The sequence below is a fragment of the Triturus cristatus genome, chromosome 9, assembly GCF_964204655.1.
Source record: "Triturus cristatus chromosome 9, aTriCri1.1, whole genome shotgun sequence".
NCBI lineage: Eukaryota > Metazoa > Chordata > Amphibia > Caudata > Salamandridae > Triturus > Triturus cristatus.
The window spans coordinates 1,039,118,071-1,039,138,374 of NC_140592.1; the positions used below are offsets into that span (position 1 = coordinate 1,039,118,071).

The 20,304-nt window shown below is 44.6% G+C and overlaps 1 protein-coding gene across 1 annotated transcript in view; it reads right to left on the reverse strand.

The window, feature by feature from the left end:
• Nucleotides 1-15,132: 15,132 nt before the first annotated feature.
• The window catches only part of SPINT1 (serine peptidase inhibitor, Kunitz type 1), a 223,578-nt gene continuing 218,406 nt past the window's right edge, over nucleotides 15,133-20,304 (reverse strand). Inside the window, exon 10 of the mRNA XM_085626845.1 lies at nucleotides 15,133-18,216. Coding sequence (XP_085482971.1) covers nucleotides 18,026-18,216 — 191 coding nt within the window. The 3' untranslated portion in view covers nucleotides 15,133-18,025. The remainder of the gene's footprint in view (nucleotides 18,217-20,304) is intronic.

The following is a 20,304-nucleotide window of genomic DNA, read 5'->3' on the forward strand; positions in this document are numbered from 1 at the left end:
CCAATAGGTCTCGCCTTTGGGACCTTATAAGTGTTTAGCCATGCAACAGTTGCATAACTAAATACTTATAAGGTCCCAAAAGCGAGACCTATTGGCTATGCAAAGCGGCCGTGCGGCCGCGAAAGTGAAAGCGATCGCGATCACGAACAAACATCAAAGCGAAAGTAAAAGTAATCACTGTAAAGCGCGGCACGCGCGCCTGCCCACATGCACTGTAGCTCTAGGCTGGCCTGGTAGCACTTTTTGGAGCCCTCTCAATAAGTCTCGCCAGACCAGCGCATGCGCTGGGTCATGCAAGACCTAAACAGCTATGAATGGGTCAGTTTTGGTCCATCTAAGTGGAATTCTCTAAAGGTCAAGTACATTCCTGTTGCATTCTGCCATTTGGACAAGTAGATATTAAAAAAATAACCCCTGGATCAGACCACCAGGTGAAGCCTGGCAGTCGCAAACAGAAAAAAATAAAAATAACACCCACACCCTGGGAGAAAACCTCTAGGTGTGGTATCTGCATCTATGCCATGCATTCTCCCCTTAGTGTTTTGTCCCCTGCTGCTAGGCCAGAGTGACTGTGATATAATTAAAATGCAGGTACGTGCATGGCTGGAGAGAGTGTCAGTTGAGTGCTTGGGCTGAGCAGCAAGGATGCGCCTCTAGGTGGCGCTTCCCTCACACCCACTTTACCTGTAACCTGAGACTCCTACCTTACGAATAAACCTTGATCCAGTTTCACCTTACTACTGGCTACCCTGCATCTTCATTTACCACAATGGCAACAAGGGTGGGATGGCCCCAGTGTGAAGAAAAGGCTACTGCTGGAACAGGAGATGAATACCAATTGAAACTGAATAATAAACTGAACCTAACAAAAAGTGAATCTAAAGGTAATAGAAATTGCAGCCCTAAGTAAGAGGAACGCCCTGGCAGCCCCGCCAGTGTCTCTTTACATCTGACAGTCTGCAGTTTATTCAAGTTAGAAGGGCGTGCCTGCTTACCTTATTGGACCGGTTTCAACTGAACGCTGCATTTACATGTAATGCCTGGCTAGCACCAAAGAATTGGCCTGCTGAACTTTATTTGAACACATTTGAGCCCTGAAGTCCTCTGCAGCGCTTCTCAAGGGGATATCCTGCGAAATTAAAGCGGACCGATTTGGCCGTTTACACTTTAACCATGAAAATAGATATTCTTAATTTTCTTTTCTCAACAGGGTACTGAGTTCGTGTACCGGCGTTTTCTGCATGATCTGTTTTGTTTCCATAAAACTGTGGGCCTATTGTGTACATGTCTACCATTTATATGTGCATGGGGATAATGGTTTGAGATCCAATCCTTTCTTTTTAAGCATTGAAGCGTTCTTTAAGGATTATGACATTTATTTCTGCCATATTTAATTCTACTGCTGTCTAGGTCCTATTATTATTTGCGTTCACCGCATGCTTAGATTGCTAGTATCGGTAGGAGTCTAATGTGGTGCTTTATTGTGTCTTTGCCATGCTTACTTGTCAACTCTTTACAGAGTATGGAGTGGACCCCTGTGTGCAGCATGTGCGTTTCCCCATATGCCAATGTCACTCATTGTTACTTGTGGTGAGGGTTATGTTTTGTACCCATACATTATTTACTTTTACTTGAGCTGGGGCATGTTTATTGCTTCCCAATACATTCTTACAGTTCTTGGTGATGTGGCAGGGATTCTGTAACCAGGGCCGGACTGGGAAACAAAACCGGCCCTGGCAAAGTGCTTGCCCCCCCTCCTTCCTGGGGGGCGGGAGGGGGGGAGTGGGGGGTGGGGGGGTGGGGTTGGGGTTGCCGCCAAGCTCTTTGCTAGGGCCGGTTTTCGGCCGATTTTGTTACAGGGCCGATTTTGCAGCTATGCTGCAAAACTCGGCCCTGTAACAAAACCGGCCCCCACCCGTGCGGCGCACCTGGGGATTGCCCGGTGCCCGCTACGGCCAGTCCGGCCCGGTCTGTAACCCTAACTGTACTTTCTTACTGTTGCTGGTGATGGGAATTTGCATTTCGTCCAAACAATACTTTCCTTTACTTTCACAGGGTTACACCCAGGCATTACTTATTATTGCACAAATGATGGGGCATCTGTTTTGTGCCCAAACCATACATGCTTTTATGTTGCTGGTGATCAGCATTTTTACGTTTTTCTCCCCTACTTCCCATTAAGCTGGGTCGTGTTTAGTGCATCCCGGTCAGTTCTTACAGTTTTAATGATAGGGCAGGGCAGTGGCGTAGCTAGGGGGGGGCGGTGGGGGCGGTCCGCCCCAGGCGGCACTATTTTGGGGGCGGCGGCCTTTGCAGTTTACTTGGGGACACTCACTGACACTACTGTCAGTCAGTGTAGCTATGCCTCTGGCTTTACTGCAGCTAAACAGGAAATTAATTTGAAATAATAATGAAGGAATGCGGATTAATACATTATTTTCCATCCATGCCTTCCTGCCTCCCCGAGCGCCTGACAATATTGAAAAGACAGGAACTCAGCGATGCAGCGGTCTCTCGGGCGTGCAGGAGGCAGCCACGCTTTAATGCAGCAGCAAACTACACCGCAGTGGAGGCTGCGCAAAAGGCCTGCGCGGGAAAGTGCAGCGGGAGCGGTATTATGTGCAGGAAGGTCGACTTTATTTTACACTGTGCATACTGTAAATGGCGGCAGGAGCGGCATTCGGAAGCATAGCTTCTGGCTTCCTTCCCAGCATGTCGCTGTAGGCACAAGCTTGGTGTGAGTTTTCTGAATCAAGTGCGTGTTATTTTTCACAACAGTTCCATGATGTATGCCAGCTCTGCTGCTCCCCGCAGTAAATTAAGATTTAAATATGTGCCCTCTGCGCTGGAGCAGGCTGAGTGTGCTACAATGTAGCAAATATGCCCGGGACCATATTTCCTGCGGCCTGCGGCGCCGCGCGGCTTTCAGACGCACTACCACACTGAGACTGACTAGGGGGCCCGGGATAACAATCCGGATGTGACCGCCGTAGTGCCTCGTCAAGACCTGAAGGAAGAGGAAGTGAGGTAGGTCAGATTCGGTGGGGAACTTAAATCTGAGTCTGAGTCAACTCAAGTGACAGTCCTCGGTGCGCTGCTGACTGCACAATAGAATACATTTATGAAACCCCCCGGCGCTGCCAGAAGGGCGACCAGATCAAGACCAGTGTCAGTGACTGATTCATTTCTGTCACAGAGACACTCACGGCCGCCGCGCATCAGTGGCATCAACATCGTGGTGATGATGATCGCGGGCACAAAGTGGTGCGGCCAGGTGGGGGACGGGCAGGCGCGCAACACCCATTGGACTCACAGGGCTTCAGCCCCCCCCCCCCCCGTCGTGTGTGGCAGCCCGGGATGAGACACCTTCCCGGGCAAAAAAAGCAGCCGCACCCGAGCACTTCACAGGTCTTTAAAAGACCATTTGCATGTTAATGAGGCCTTGCGGTTGTTTCACCCCTTCTAAGCGCCCCTGCAGCTCCACTCTGCCTATTGCTTAAAGTTCAGCCCCCCCCGAAATTTTTGCTCAGCCCCCCCCCCCGAAATTTTTGCTCAGCCCCCCCCGAAATTTGGCTCTAGTTGCGCCTCTGGGGACGGGTCAGTGACTCAGTCTGGGAGAAGACTGGCGAGTGCATTATTCAGTGTGCTGCAGCTGTGCAGCCACTATTCGAAGCCCTGTGCGGCAAGCAGACAGTCTGAACAGTTCATTAAGTGTGTGTTACTTTGGCCAATGCGTGCAGAGCCGTTACTGACTTTGCTGTACACAGTTTATTATAACTTGTGTCAGCGCCGCTGCGAGGGGCACGCACAGTGTCTGATCTGATAACATTGGGCTGGTGCTAGTGACTCGCTCCACGTCTCTTATTTATATGCCATTCTTTGCGGTTTTTATATGTTTCAGACGCATGTTTTAAACATGCTAATTATGTGATTGGCAAATGTCAGCCACATGTTCCAGAGACTAGTAACGACATATATAATATATACACAAAAAGCAAGCCCTGCACATGATAGTGATGTAGTGATGTACTGAACAGTACAGGTGCCATCAGCATATTGCACTGATGCTAGTGAAGTATTGTGCACTACATGCGTTAGTGATGTGCTCTCCAGACACTAGTGCTGTACTGCACTCGGCAGATACCAGCATGGTGCTGTGGGGTGTCAGTAACAATTTTAGCTCATTCTAGTTATATACCTTATGGATGCTAGTGACGAACCAGGCCTGGCTTGATTTCACACAGACTACATTGGGCTGGCTGGACTGAGCTGAGCACCAGATACCAATGTTGCAGGCCATCAGCAGTCTGTGCTGCGCACTCTGACGCCTCTGCCCCAGGGTCAAGAGAGCCTCTCCCTGTAGCACCACTGAGGCCACTAACTTGGGAAAAACTTGACCAATGTCTGCCTTGCGGCTGGTCGCCTTGCGACTGCCTTGTGCCCCGAGAGAGAGCCCCTTCCGGTGCCCCTGCCTTGCTATTGACGCCAGCAGCACTACATTGAGAAAACACGGAGAGCAGCACTGGAGCCATTCTGGCACATTCAGCGTTTCCCACTCTCTGGTAAGGTTGCTAAATACTGCCATACTGGTAATTTGTTTATGTTGATTTAAAGCTCAAGCATGACAAAATTATAAAAAAAAACATTGTCTTCATAAAGTTTATACATGTTACTATGGGCTTTGTCTTTATTTACTTTAATTATGAGACAGTTCTGTTTAACTTCGCAGCTTCAAAACACTTAAAAGTATGCACTGATGAGGGAAAAAATCTCGGCTTTTTGTATGACCCCGAGCCAGGACAATACAATACGGATCATGCCAGTAAAAACAACAGATTAGTGGTAACTCTATAGTGACTGGTACAGTAGGACCTACCTGGGATCTACTGCAGTAACAGTGAGCAATAGTGAAGGCAATAATCCAAACAGGCCAGTCCAACCCTGGTCAGGCTCAGGTTCTTCTTAATGGCAGGAGGGTGAATGTGCACACTGAGCAGCATTTGCTGCTGCTTTTGGGCCAGTCCAAGCCTGGTTGGAGCTTCTTATTATTGTGGTGGGGAGAAGGCTTTAAATTACATTTTTGTCAGAGGGTGTCTCTGAATGTCACTTAACACCAAGTACGATAATGTGGCCCATCCATAGCTGCTTCCTGTTGTGTGTTTCATGTGAATTGTAACACTGTGAAACCTGACTTGTTAATCCTAAACACTTTGCATGCTGAGATTAATAGTTTTGTCTTTTCCTATCAGAATGAATGCACATACAATATCCACAGTACAAAATGCACCTAGTTATGGAAAGCAGATGCGCTGTGATCAATAGGAAGTGCACTGCAGAAGTTTAAAGATCTTTTTCGAGTTTCTCACAGCTCAAAAGGGTATAATTTGTATTGTTTATTCATTTCCATGGACTTCATTGCTAGGTTTTGCTCACGAAAAATTGTCACTCATAGTGGTTGAAATGTCACTCATAATTGCACTGCAATTAAAAAAATGTCACACAGCAATCTGAAACCTTAGCTGCTATGCCGGCGTGGCTGCCACGCAGTGACACACTTGCTGGGATAGCGGAGCAGTTGAGACTCAGACCGATGTGTGGGAAGGGGACACATTGCATTGGGTGTGTTGAATGCTGTGGTGAGCAGGATTTGAGCGTGGCTGTGCCCACCTGTGGAATTGTTCTGTGTGGATGGTGGGGTGAGACATAGGCTGTTCGGCACATGGGTCGGGGCGGTGAGAGATGAGCCCAGACTGTGGCGGGATGTGGGAGTCCCTGGCACGGATCTCGATTACCTTGGGCCTATACTGTGGATTCATTGGAGTCAGCTGACGTTGCTGGGCAGGCCTCGGGAGAGCCTGTGGGACGCGCGTGCCGATCACAGTCAGGTAGGCTGACGGATATGTTTGGAGGTATTAGGAAGAATCACACCGGTATGGTTGGGCGAGTGACCCCGGAGTGCTATGCGCGGCCCTCTGCGGCTGCGAGTTCAGATGGTTGACACTTGCTTGCACTGGTTGGTGGACTGGTGTGGAGCCGGCATTCCGTTGATACATGTGAGAAATATTTGTGCCTGAGGTTTGACAGTGGGGTGAGATTCGAAATTCGAGTCGAGACTTGGCCTCGCACGGTCATGGGGCTGCGGATGCCATGGGCGGCAGTCTGTGGGATGGCCCCGGGCGCCACGGGCTCTAGCTACGCCCCTGGGCAGGGATCCTGCAAACAAAACTGTACTGAGATTTACGTTTCATGGTGGTGGGCATTTGCATTCCGCTCAAACCATTCTTACATTTACCTGTTGTGCGGTATATAGTTTGTAACCCCAAACTGTACTTGCATGTCATGATGGTGGGCATTTGTGTTACGCTCAACCTATTCTTACATTTACCTGTTGTACGGTATATAGTTTGTAACCCCAAACTGTACTTTCGATTCCTGGTGGTGGGCATTTGTGCCTTGCTCAAACCATTCTTACATTTACCTGTTGTGCGGTATATAGTTTGTAACCCCAAACTGTACTTGCATGTCATGATGGTGGGCATTTGTGTTACGCTCAACCTATTCTTACATTTACCTGTTGTGGGGTATATTGTTTGTAACCCCAAACTGTACTTACATTTCATGGTGGTGGGCAAATGCATCACACTCAAACAGTGTTTACAGTTACATTTTGGGGCATATATTTTGCACTTTAATTGGGCAGATGTATGGCATCTGTAGGGGCACACGTATTACACTCTTTTGAATGGGGCATATGTTTACCACCTGCAGACATATGTTTTGCACTTTAATATTGGGCAGGTGTATGGCACCCGTTGGGGCACATGTATTGCACCCTTGTACCTTGCTGCAGAGTTTCTGAATCTATTGTGAGGTGTCACTTTTGTTCTGCCTTCACATTTTATGGTCTGCGGAGGGGGGGGGGGGGGGGGGAAGTGGCGGTGTCTCTCCCGAGTGATGCATGTATGTGTTCTTAACTTTGAATCATTATTTTCTCCTCTGGTCCTTTTATTTTTATGATTTGTATGATTGCACTTGTACTCTCTTGCTTCTTTCCCATCTTTGTTGATGTTGTAGAGGACTGCTTTTCTTGGATTTATTATTTCAATTTTTTCCAGGAGTACGCTATATACTGTTTTATATAGTTGCATATAAACATTGTTTTAGCAAGATGGTGGAGCAATTTATTTTGTTCACTGTCCTTATACTGCTAATTAATGTTATCTGCTTCCATCTATTGATCATTGCAGTACATATATCCTATAAAAGAACAACAATCGTTCAATAAATATAAAAAACTTGAAAATGCCCCTCTGTGTATTCCTGTAAATTCCTGCAAGAGAGCACAAGTGACTGAGTGAAAGGGTTCTAGATATGTTACCACAATTCCTGGGGGAGTCAGGGTTGTCATGTTCTGTGGTTGCCCAACCCATTTGCTACCTGTCTAGGTTTAGGGGTGCTAATGGTGGCACTGTAAGCTAGCTGGTCTATAGAACAACATATCCTGAGTGGGTGCTCGTAATCAGTCTGGCGCCATCCCGTCTATGTTGTCAAACAAACATGCGGTACCTGCTGGAAAGTGGAAATGCACGACAAGGCATAGAGTTGGAGAGTCCTGGAAACTCATGTTTGGTGAAAGGCTTAAGGAGGCTGTGGTATCAGAGCCTTACAGGGAGTTCGCTGGGCCAGAGGTGTGAAACCTCAAAATTCAGCAGCCTGTCCCGAGTGAGGGTCTTGTAAAGGTCACCGTAAACTCAAGTCCATGAAAATCTCTGCCTTGGTTGAGGGGAAAATTGTAACCGGACAGGAAACTTGACACCCTTTTGCCACTTCATTTATTGATAATGGTGGAGCTCACCTTCCTGGTGTGTGAATCAAGAGTGATTGAACAGCAACTGCAGGCCATCATGAACAGGTACACTACAAATTGACAAGCCAACAAGTAAGCCACCCCTGCTTAGCGGTTGAGAAGGACTTAAAACTGGAAAAAGTCCACTGGTCACTGTCTCAGAACAATGCATTCCAGTAGAATTAGGCAAAGAAGTCCCTGTACTATGCCCGGTAGACTTGGGTTGTGAGGGCACTTCCTCTGAGACAATGTTTTTTTCTCTCCACGGATACCTCAGATAGTGCTAAAGGTGTTTGATGTATGACATCTTAGTGTTCCCCTGGTGTTACCGGTATCAACCTGCTTACGACCAAATGGACTCTCTGGATGTTAATGCCAGGGAAAGAAAAGTCTCTATGTTGAGGCTTATGGAAATAAATGGCTTTTCTTCTGAGACCACAGTGCCATGTCTGGCTTACCACCTATGAACTCTTCAATGATTCAAGGATTGCTAAATCCTTAACTGAAAGTCCACAAGTGGAAACAACTTAAAAGTGCACTGAAACAAAAATTCAGATGGATCTATAGGCTTAAGACCAGCAATTCTTCATCTTAGAAAGGGATCAACTGTGAACACCATTATTTAAAATCTGTTCACCTATGGCATAGAAGGCAGGAAGCTATCAAGGCAGGTCATAACAGTGGGCCTATGCCAAAGAAGACAGTAAAAATTCAAAGAGAACTGCAAAGTTTTGGACCCCCATCAATTCGCCTCACCGGGATGAAAAGGATTGATGTGTGAGAGGGGTAAACATGTGAGGATGCACAGGCTGCTGTGTACATACTTGCAAAATTTGTTCTCCAACTGTACTACCTTCTGGTGCTTCAGCTGTGGCTCAGCAGATCCCTTGAGTGGCATCCCTTACCCGAAAGAAGGTAAAAGTAGAACACAGGGTCTGAGTGTAAGGGATTTCAGGAAGATAGGAGCCTCAGTACCAGCTGAAGAAGCAGGAACGACCCAACAGTGATAGCAGAAACCCATACCATAAATGAAACAGGTTAGCGATGACCTCTTCAAAAACATATACGAAAAAACAGATGTTGCAGTAGCCAGTGGAACAACACAGATGCCTCTGCAGGCGGTGGGGAGGAGGGGCTTTTACAGCTATTACCTTGGGTTCACTTTTTTATTTTTTTAGACAGAATTGGGGGCCTGCTACTGCAGAGTACATATTCTTATGATGTGGCTTTATGAAAAAACATTTTATAATACCAAAAAGATAGGTGTACAAATTAAGGTATAGAAAAAACAGCAATTAGTAGAGAACAATAAAAATACTGAAGGAATAAAACACAAGCTCCTTTAATAGATATAAAAAAGTAAAAACTTGTGTATTGGCGATTTCAAAAGTCAGTGTTACATGTGCACTTTAACAATTTGGCTGTCACAACTGGACTTTCAGAAGTATTCACATATAAGCCCAATAAGAAATAAAAGTAAAACATTTTAACACAAGAACTGTCTACTGTTAAAACACTGATAAGCAAACCTAGCTTACCAACTATCCTAACCATGCATTCTCTCTCGTTGGTTAATGAATAAAGCATTACTTTCCTTCTCCAAAAAACATTCTTTAGTTTCGGTAAAAAGAAGGAAATTATGAAGTCTCCATTTCGTAGAAGTAACGCAACAGTAATTTGTGTACTAATTGTAAAGCTCAGAATCTATAGTGATCCTCGGAAGGGAGCTCAACTGAAACAAAACTCAGTACATTCAGAAGTCTCAGATTTGGTAGAAAGACTGAAAATAAGTAAACATTTTGCTAATATCGAAATAGACATCAATGAGCAATAAAAACCTGCTCACTGGTGGTCTCTCTTTCAGTTAGAGCTGGTAGGTGGGTCTGCCGTGGTGATAAATTGTTGGTTTTCTATTTAGCAGGCTGAGCCACCCTAAAGTGACATTAGAGCCCAAAGACGGTGGGCATAATGGAAAAGATGGACCAAGAGAAAGGAAGGGGGGGGGGGGATACAAGGTATAGGCAATGAAGAAAAATTGTTGAGGAAAGAGTGGGTTTTTCCCAAAGTGCTGAGTAGCAGGTAAAGCGGGAGCAAAGGGAGGTAAAGGGGAGGTAAAGGGGATGCCGGAGAAAATAGGAGGGAAGGAAATATGTTGGGAGGAAAGGGGGATACTAAGGCCTAATAGAATTAAAAATCATGTTACAGTGTTAGAGATGTACTCGTACAGGCCATAGAAACTGGGAGGCAGAAGACATCTTGCTCCTCACTTTCTCTACAATGTCTATTGCAAGACCTTCACATGGTCTCTCCATAAAAGATACATTTACCCGTAGACCAAGGCTGATGAAAGGGTTCAAGTGAGGATGAACAGGGTGCTCAGGCTTTAGGGAGGACAAAGAAATCAATCAGCCTTTGAAGAGAAACCTTCAACGGCGTCCTCAAATCTTGGCCATAGCACCTGTATAAGCCTAATGCGGACTGGACAGCAATCTTGCAGCACATTACACTCCCCTAGATTACAGTTGTAACTTAATGCACACTGCTCAGTGTTCCAAGACCCTGCTGCTTAGTCAGTGTGTGAGGTCATCTAGAACGTAGAGTGTTTGTGGGATTGGAGTGTCAGCTGGAGATATGGGCCGAGCAGCAGGATGCCGCTCCTAGTGGGGCTTAGCTATCTTCTTGAAACTAAGATCTAATAAATCTTCTTATAAACTACACTACAGTCTCTGAACTTTGAGTACAACAGTTACCTACAGTCCCCTGTCCTATTTGTGGCCCACGTCCCTCAAGTACTAGTAATCTAGCTGGCTGTGGAATAATGGAACTGGGGCCCTTTTGACAGACAGAAGTGCTAGGGTTGAAAAAAAGCTCCTGAATGAAGAATTTACAGGTGAAGTTTTGATTTATTATTATTATTTCTTTATACAACACTGGTCTTCTAACAAAGTAGCAGTCCAAACGATATCAACATCTAGAATAGATTTGTATACCAGACTTGCAGTACACAGGTTACACAATGTGTAATAAATCATCCTAAGGTGTTGTACTAATAATAATAATAATCTTTATTTAGATATAACACAGATATCTTTAAAAGCATTTACAAAATTCAGTTAAAAAGAGCACCTACTAGTTTAAAATACGATACACTGTTATATATTACGCTAACTGTAAAAGTACAACATGCATATTAAAAACAAGGCAGTGTTCTGTGGAATGGGATTGGGAGTATTGAACTATCAATTTGCAGAGCATGGTAAACATTTCATTTCTTCTCTAAAATTTTTATTAACAAGTCCTGTTTTGCATAAAATAACGATATGCTTGTTGAATAAAAGTTATTAGACCCAAATTTAAGTCTTTATTTTCAGGGTTCAGGGCCTCTATAATGGCTTGCCTACATGTCCGAACACCCATCCTATTCCACTCTACTTTAAGTTTGCACTTGCGTTGGGGATTAGAAGCTGGGCAAAGACAAACTACATGTAGCAGGGTTTCGGCTGTCTTGCCGCACCCTCTGCAAATTACATTTTCCGCCATACGCCGCCAGGGGGGCAGATCTTGCAAAAAGCGCCAGTCACCCATCCTGATTGCCATGAAGCTACGTTTTAAATACAGTGAGTATGTGCAAGACAGATAAGTTGCAGGGGCTAGCCGTCTGTAAGAATTTACAAGAGCCCAAGCAGGACTACGTTTGGTAAAGAGTGCCTTATCCATTGTGAGGGAACTCATTCTCACACATTTTTTGATGGCAGTTTTGAATGCTGCTCGGCTGGGGTTGAGGGCCCATAGCTCACTCGCCGACATTTGATGTATATAGTCCTTGAAGAGACAGCCAAACGTACCTCCAGGGTTTTTCTGGCTGATTTCCAGCCAGACCAAAGATTCTAGCGTGCCTGAGTCCGCTTGTCTCAGTTTGTGGCAAAGATTTAGATATGTGCCAATGTTAGAAACATTATAATTCAATATCCCCAGCTCAAGTCTTACCTGAGCTAGAGATGCGGAGTTTGGCAAGTGGAGTACCTTTTTGTAAATTTTGGTTGTATGTTGATTTAGGACAGTGTTCAGCTTGCCCCTGAATATCTCTATGCCATATGATAGGGTGGGGCCGATTTTTGCTCTCAAAACTTCTAAAAGTGGTAAAAGAGTTGGACCAGAGATATTTTTTGAGAGTTTTGCTAGTGATACAGCAAGGGTTATGGCTTTTACTGTGAGCTCGTTGCGGTGTTAAGTAAGATTACCCCTAGAGTCCAAGTGGACACCTAGGTACTTATATGAATGACCTTGACGAGGCTTGTATTATTGTATGACCACCCTCCAACAATGCGCCGTTTCCGACCAAATGGAACTACTTGTGTTTTCTTTAAATTGACCTCTAGTTGGTTCATGGTCGTATAGGTGTACAGTTTGTCAAGGAGCCTTTGCAGCCCGACCCTAGTGAGGCTAAAGAGAACCAGGTCGTCGGCATATAAGAGATTACTTAATGCCATTCCTCCTACCTTTGGGGGGTGGCTATTAGTATCGTCCAGTGAGGTTGACAAATCCGCTATAAACAGATTGAAAAGCATGGGGGCCAGCACGCATCCCTGCTTCACACCTCTTGATGTCCAGATTTTCCGAGAGAGATGCGTGCCGGACCCCAACTTCACCCTAACCCAGGTTCTGGAGTAAAGTTGTATGATAGCCTCCAGAAGTTTGTCCGGGATCCCCCATTTCCTCAGCTTTTCCCATAAAGCAGCCCTCGGAACCCTATCAAACGCTGCTTTAAAGTCGACAAAGCAACAGAACACCGATCTAGATGTGAAGAGTGCTTTATCGACAATAGTTGACAGTGCTAATAGGTTGGTCATTGTCCCAGAATTGGCGATAAAGCCTGTTTGGCTAATTGGTATCAATTTGTGTGCCTTTGCCCATATCCTCAACTCCTCCAGCAGGAGACCCGCATAATGTTTCGCCTCTATGTCCAGGAGTGCAATAAGTCTATAATTGCTGGGGGAGGCACGGGAACCAGATTTATAGATAGGTTGAATTATTGCGCCCTGCCATGAGTCTGGGATTGTTGCAGTTCTCAGGGCAAAGTTAAAGAGATTTGACAATGGGCCTGACCAGAAAGCCACGTCTGATTTAAACAAATTCTGTGGGAGGCCATTTGGGCCCGGCGCTCCATCCGATCTGGCTTTTGACACAGCCGTGGCGACCCTTTCTTGTGACAACTGGAGATCCTCGTTATCTATGAGGTTGCTCTGCTTTATGTTGTAATCTGTTGCTTTCTCTCTTGCGGGACTTTCTCCTGTTGCTCCCGAGCATTCTGGGTGACTAAAATGGTCAGTAAGGAAGGTGACCCAGTCTGATTCTTGAATGTTGGCAGATCCAAAACCCAATATACTTGAATTGGACTGGTTGATTAGGGTCCAAAATTTTCGTGAGTTTCGGCTCTTGCTTTCATACACTAACTTACACCAAAATTGATTGTCATGTGTCCGTTTATCTTTTGTGGTCGCCAACCTAAATGACTTTTGAGCTACTTGGTACTGTTTTAAGCATTCGCTGTTCCCTGGAGCTTTTGCCAGCAGTCGTAAGGCTTTATTTCTAGCTTTCTTAAGTTGCTTCGACTGATGTGAAAGCACGAACTGGCGCGGGAGAGATCTCCTTGAGGATTGATGTTTTTTTGGAAAAAGGTTAATCAGATGAACGCAGAGCTTCGACCATGTCACTATCGGGGAGGCTTCCTGGCCGCATCCGCCTCTTATCAGCTCCATGCTTACTTGAAGGATCTGCGGGCTGATGTCTTCGCTCCATCTGAGGCGCTTAAGGTTTTCGGAGTATATTCCCCTGCTAGTTGAAGGTGCAGGTTTATGCTTCACCGGATTTGTTTTGAAGGTTATGACCTGAGGCCGATGATCGCTTTCAGTTCGTGGGTGAATGCAAAAGCTGACCAAACATTGGAGCAGAGCTGAATTGCAGATGGAATAATCCAGATAGGAACATTTATTTCCATTTGTCCAGGTCCAGTTGGGGGGCGTATCACTCTCTGATCTTCCGTTTATAACCAGGTAGCCTGCGCTGTAAAAACGCATCGCACAGAGATGTCCCAAGCCACAATAGGCTTGATTTGCCGGTTTGATTTGTGACTCTGCCTCGTTCAGGGAGAATAGAAAGGGCCCCTCAATTTCTGCTAATTGCCCCTGAAATAGATTGGTGTTAAAATCCCCAGTTACAATACAGTCCGAATGAGGGTGCTCCACAGCTAGGTCGCTCATAATTTCCGTTAGTTGTACCAGGTGTGATTTTTTTGTGCGTGTATTTGGGTTGATATACACGTTTAAGAGGATGAGTGAGCGTTGTTCCCGCCAAGAATTGATCTTAACCCCAAGCAGCCAGTCTTCTTCCAATTTAAATTGTGTTATTGGGCCTTTTAGATTAATTGATATATATATTGACATACCACCTTTTGAGTGACCATACCTGCTGTCCCTCAGTGCTGGTTTCCATAGCTCGATATAACCTGTGATGGGGTAGCCTTGTGAGGCCCAAGTTTCCTGCAGAGCTATTACATGTACTATAATATTGAAGTTTTAATAGCCATCTAATACACATATTGACTTAAGTAGAACTACCAACATATTGTAAAAGGTAAGTACACATGGAGCTCGAACAATAAAGCTACACATTCCCATGTATTTTTACCTTGATATGCTGGTAGTCAATATTGTGGCGTCGAGATATGTAGGTCACAATTATTGTATCTTCTGTACATCTTCTCAAAACGTCCTTGCTCAAAGTTTCCCAGTGGCAAAAAAAACACAAAAGACCTACACATTTTGCAGACAATCAAATTGGACATTTCATACAGTAAATATCCTCCTTGCCAGTACTGAGAAAGGAAAACACCTCTCACTGTTGCCTACTGCTGTAGTAACATAGCTGGAAAGCAGGGTATGGATAAATGTGTGTTGCATACAAAATCTCACACCCAAGAGCACGGTCTATCCCTCTTGCATTGATAATGGCTAGAATGTATCACAGTACAGTATTCCTTTATCTCTGCAAGGTGCAGCACCCTTTAAGTGACTGCATATATTCATACATTAAGAAGTACATTAAATAACACAGGTTACGTTATGATTTTTAAGAAATCTTTTCCTTAACCAAGACGAGGGCTCGGTCTCGAGAGGACTGGTAAGCATCTCTTGCTTGTAGTTACCCCCAGAATAACAATATTGCTACAAAGTAAATGCTCCTCCAAAGGGGACTCAATGCTTCAGGAGATTGACGAGTCAAGGTCAGAATGTTGCATAGTTTTTAATCACACATTTAAAAAATAAAGAATCCCAAACTATTAAAAACTGTAATTCTAGCTTTTGACTCAAATGTTCTCATTTAATAAGGCAGACAATATCATGTTATGCTTACTAAGTCATCTGTACAGTACAAGCCTGTGGAATACAAGTAACTTTGCAAATTGGAACAGCTACCTCCATTTTACCAACGTCCGTCCTGGAAACATTCATTAAATAAGCGACGGGTATGAAATAAACATGTGGAAAGAAACAACGAACATCTAAATAGTTTGTATACACATTGTTACAATGGCTTTTCTCACGCCACAGTACAAATTATTGGAAGACGCAGCGGCTAAAACATTAAAAACTGCAAGGAGTCACATGATCTTACAAATGGTTTTAAAAATATAACACACAGACGTAATGATCCAACAAATTTATACAAAAATGAAATATCCAGCATTGTTGCTGCTGTGCTCATACCACATCACAGAGGCTTGGGGGTTTTCTCCCAGATACACCCAGAGTTCAATGTTTACCATATTTCCATCCAAGGTTTGACGTTCAGCCCATTATGCAAAGAACATAGGTGTCTTGGCCCTAGCACTTGCCTGGCAAATATAAAAATTTCATCTCACTACTTTTTACAACGTGAAAAAATCCCAATCTTCTGAGAGGGTGTGAGTTTATCCAATCCCACTAAGATGTTAGGAGTTCAACGCACAGCAAGCAGAAGTTAATGGTTAAACCAACTACTCCTAGGAGTTTATTGTTCATTCAAATGTGCTTAGACCTGGGACTGTATTACACAGGGTGCTCACTTCCCCAGTGTGTATAATGGCACATCTTTACCTGGATGCTCCGGGAGTAGGCGGGACAGTGCACCCTAAGAGAAGAAAAGTGCTGTTCTCACTTCAGGCGTGAACTGGCACCCCCACTTGGAATGGGGCATTAGTTAAAACCAGACTAGATGCTGGAGGCAATCGGTCTGCCTTTCAGTGCAGGCAGCGGACATAGCCAGACTTTTCAGTAGGAGGCAGGAGACCCCCGTGTGGGTGGGTGTAGTATGACTGTACTCACCAGGGGAGCAATGCCTAGGGTGTCATTCTGGCTCCCACCCAAGGGCACCCTGGGGGCACAGTGACTGTATGCCACCTCAGATGTGACACAAAGTAGGTCTGTGACAGGTTTCCTGCCTCTGTATGTCACGGGGGCAAAGGGATCCCATATTTGCATGGGGCTGCTCCCCCAGGCAAATGATCGAACGCTCATATGTTTTCTCACGGGTGCACCTTTTGCACTAGAGTAATATGTAGTACAAAGGCAATTTGCACAAGCATCTGTGGCCCCTTCTTTAATACCAAAGTGCTCCAGGACAGCAAAAAGCAGGCATAACGTCTGTTACACTCCAGGGTACTTTGCATAATTCATCCTCTGTAATTCAATTCACTACAAGCACGGTCTATGATTTTATCCCGCTATTGTGAGTTTTTGAATGAATTCCTCATAGGCAGAGTTTAGGAATTCACATCAATAAATGTAGAGGTTAAAGGGTTATACCGCAGTGCATAATATTAGATTAGGAGTTCCTCTCCCTACACGCAGAGGTTAGGAGTGTAAAAGCAGGCACTGGTTAGTTGCGATTAAAATCATAACCACACAAAGTTAGGAGTGAATTGTGGCAATAACCTCATACTGAACTTACAGAAACTGTCACACAAAATTAAAGTGCACATGGTGGGGCGTTCTATACTGTATTCGTGGACCAGTACTTTAAATATGCCATACTGGATTATTTTGCACCAGTGGTCGGGGGTGGAGGACAAAGGCTAGCAAAATATTCTGTGCAAATCAGGGCAATCACTTTGCAGTTTTGCACTGCTTATCCAAAAGACAACGACCAGAGGATACTGGTTGTTGGATGTTTTTGCTGAAGAATGTTTTCTTTCTGTCTGAGCAAAAATATATTTAGTAAGTGAGCTACAATGGACAAAACACAACGAATCGTGGTAGGTGGATTCACAAACAATAACAAATCTGTTGCAAGAAAAATATAAAACTACAAACTAAACTCTGAATAATATACAAACCATCCCTACGACTTAACACTTCCCACACACCATTTTCCATCATGTCATAGTCCTCAAAATCAAAGTCTGGCAATAATATTGGGCGAACTGATATTCTCAAGGTCGGCTAGAACGGTTTCTAAAAGTGAGGATGACCAGTTATTCTAAGTAGTTGCGAGAAGAAGAATTTAGGTGGCTTCTGTTCTGACTGTAAAGGTACTGTTCAGACAGGAAAACTAACACTTAAAACCTTTTAACATCTCCCTGATAATGGCATAATCTCTCGGACTTCACACAAACAAAGTAAGGCGCTTGTGAAAATAAATTATAACACACTCCATCAACTTAATAGGGAAGGTAATGTACAAATGGTGGTAAAGGAACATAATATTAGGTAGAACTAACTAGTATACCTAGAGAAGGGACAGACTTCACAAGAGGCAGAAATTAAAACAAAGCCGAAACATATGCAAGATGCTAGATCCAAATTGAGCCCCGTTTAAGAAATAGGCTATTTGCTTACTGGGATCTGAATCCTTCAAAGTCGTCCAGATAGGTCAAAATAGCTATCCATCTTAGAAACAAGCAAGGGCAAAACCAGATATAATAACTCGATATACTTTCGAGCACTGCAGATGTTCATGGGCAAGAATATAAGGAACCTTTGTAATAAAAACAAATAACAACGGCGACCGCACCTTTGATGTTGACAAGACAGACAACATATTAAGGAGAAGGGAGACATAATAGGAAATCTGCAGAAACAGTACATGGAACAAATGTCTTTTCTGTGGATATGTTTAAGAGGTCTGACGTCTCTTTTCTGGTCAGACAGGCTTTGTGGTTGCATTGTAGACCAGATGTTCTGTATCCTCTGTGGTAGACAGTGTAGAGCTGTTGGTCATAGGCTGATGCCTTCGGCTGCTGTTCCTCTTCTTCATGAAACAGTAACCAAGTATTGCCAGGACGATTAGGATACAGATGCCAAGTAACACCGCAACAGCTACTTCGACTGAACCTACGACAAAAATATACAGTTAGTAGCGCATAAAACTGTATCACGATTACAATATATTACACCCCCCAGTTCACAGCTCCCTCATTTATAAGGGTTAAAAATAAAAACTCATTATTGAAAGTGAGCAAGTTTCCTAAAACTACTAATTAAGAAATTACAGTTGGTTCCACCTATTTTCTCCTATAGGCATATGTTGTCTCTAAGGCTATTCTGTAACTATGCAAATGAAGAGGGTATAGAGTTGTACATTAACAGTATTACATTTATTGACATCAGATTTGAATATTTATATGCAGCTGTTGAGACAGAAAAGACCCCTGCATGGTTAAGGAAGTCCCCCCCCTTGCCCTGAGTGCCCCAGCTGCATGTATGTCTGGATCCCCAGTACCGATTTTTGGTCATAGGTAAACAAGGATAATGCTGCTGCGCCCTAATCTAGGCAAGTGTCACAGTGATGTGGTCTTGCTAGAACAAGACCATGCAATGCCCCCATAACGGTAGAGGGCTACTGCCCTTACCAGGTGTTAAGTAACACTAGCGTGGTAGTAGTAGCATACCTGTTTTTGTGTTTAGTAGTGATCAGTAGCATTTTTTTTCTGTGTCACAGGAGTGATGCCTGGTCCTGCTCATGTAAAGTTCCACTACTGTGTACTTAACTCACTCTTGGCCTAGATGGTGTTTGTGTGTAGCGCCATACGGTGTGTGATACTTGCATGTGCATGCTGGGATGTATGTATGCCCTTGCACGGTAAAGAACATGGAGGCCTGTGGGTTCTATTTTGGAAGCCCACGGACTGGAAAGACTAATGAAGGTAAGGACTGCAACCCCAGACAGAAGATGTGGATTGCTGAGATTCCGGAGGGAAACACACTGCTGGAAGGAAAGCAGAGCATCCTCTCTGCACATCAAAGGTTTCATTGAATCCAGAAAGAGTTACTGTTCAGTGGGGCATGGGCTTATTGTCATGAAGTTGGTGGGTCTGATAAGGTTGGCACTGTAGGACCCGGGAATCATGAAGGAGGGGGAAGGATCAGACCTTTTAACCCTTGAGAGGCATTGTAGGAAAGTACAGGTTTTTGACATGGTCACCCCAAGTGTTTGCATGGTACATGATGTGATTTTGCCTGGAAGTGCACGGGGTTCCTGCTAGCCAGGTCCCCTGTGCCAGAGCTCTTTCCCAAAATTGTACAATAGTTTGCCCAGTCGGCAAAACCTTTAGCTCTCTCTGTAAGTCTCTAGTAAATGGTACCCCTGGTATCTAGGGAAAGGAGGCTAAAGAGGGTCCTTAAGAGCTGCAGCACAAATTGTGCCACCCTAAGTGACACCTCACAATTCACGTACAGACTGCTACTGCAGGCTGCGTGTCTTGGCGCAGACAAAGGTGAAAAACACAACCTAGCAGACATCCCTGTGTGTCAGGCTAAAAGGCACTGCACGCAGTATAGATAAGTCACTCCAACAGCAGGCTCTACAGCCTTAAAGTAGGGTGCACTATGCTACATGTGTGGACATATCTGCATGAGCAGATATTCACCTGCGCTAGTCAGGTCCATTACTGCCAGTACAAGGGACTAGGGAAGCCAATTTAAGTGCATGAGCTGGACACTGTTGAAAAAGAGTTCCCCAGCTATATGATGGCTTCACTGAAACCAGAGATGTTTAGTATCAAACATCTCATATTAATAAGCCCATAATGATTCCAGTCTTGGATTTAATAATTAATACATGCATCCAGAGGATACTTTAGAGGTGCCCCCTGAAAACCTACCAGACACTAGACTATAAATCCCTAGTAAATGGTACCCCTGGCACCTAGGTCCTGAGGTACTATAGAGGGTACCCCAAGGGCTGCAGTCTGAATTGTGCCACCATAAGGGACCCCTTACCAAACTCATGCAGGAATGTTATCAAAAGCTGCATGTTTTGATGCAGACACAAATGAAAACATAACATGAGACACATCCCTGTGTGCCAGGTCCCCTAACACTGCATGCAGTACTTGCACATTACCCCTACAGTATGCCTTACAGCCCTAAAGCAGGGTGCTTCATGTTACATGTAAGGATATACCTGCATGAGCAGATATG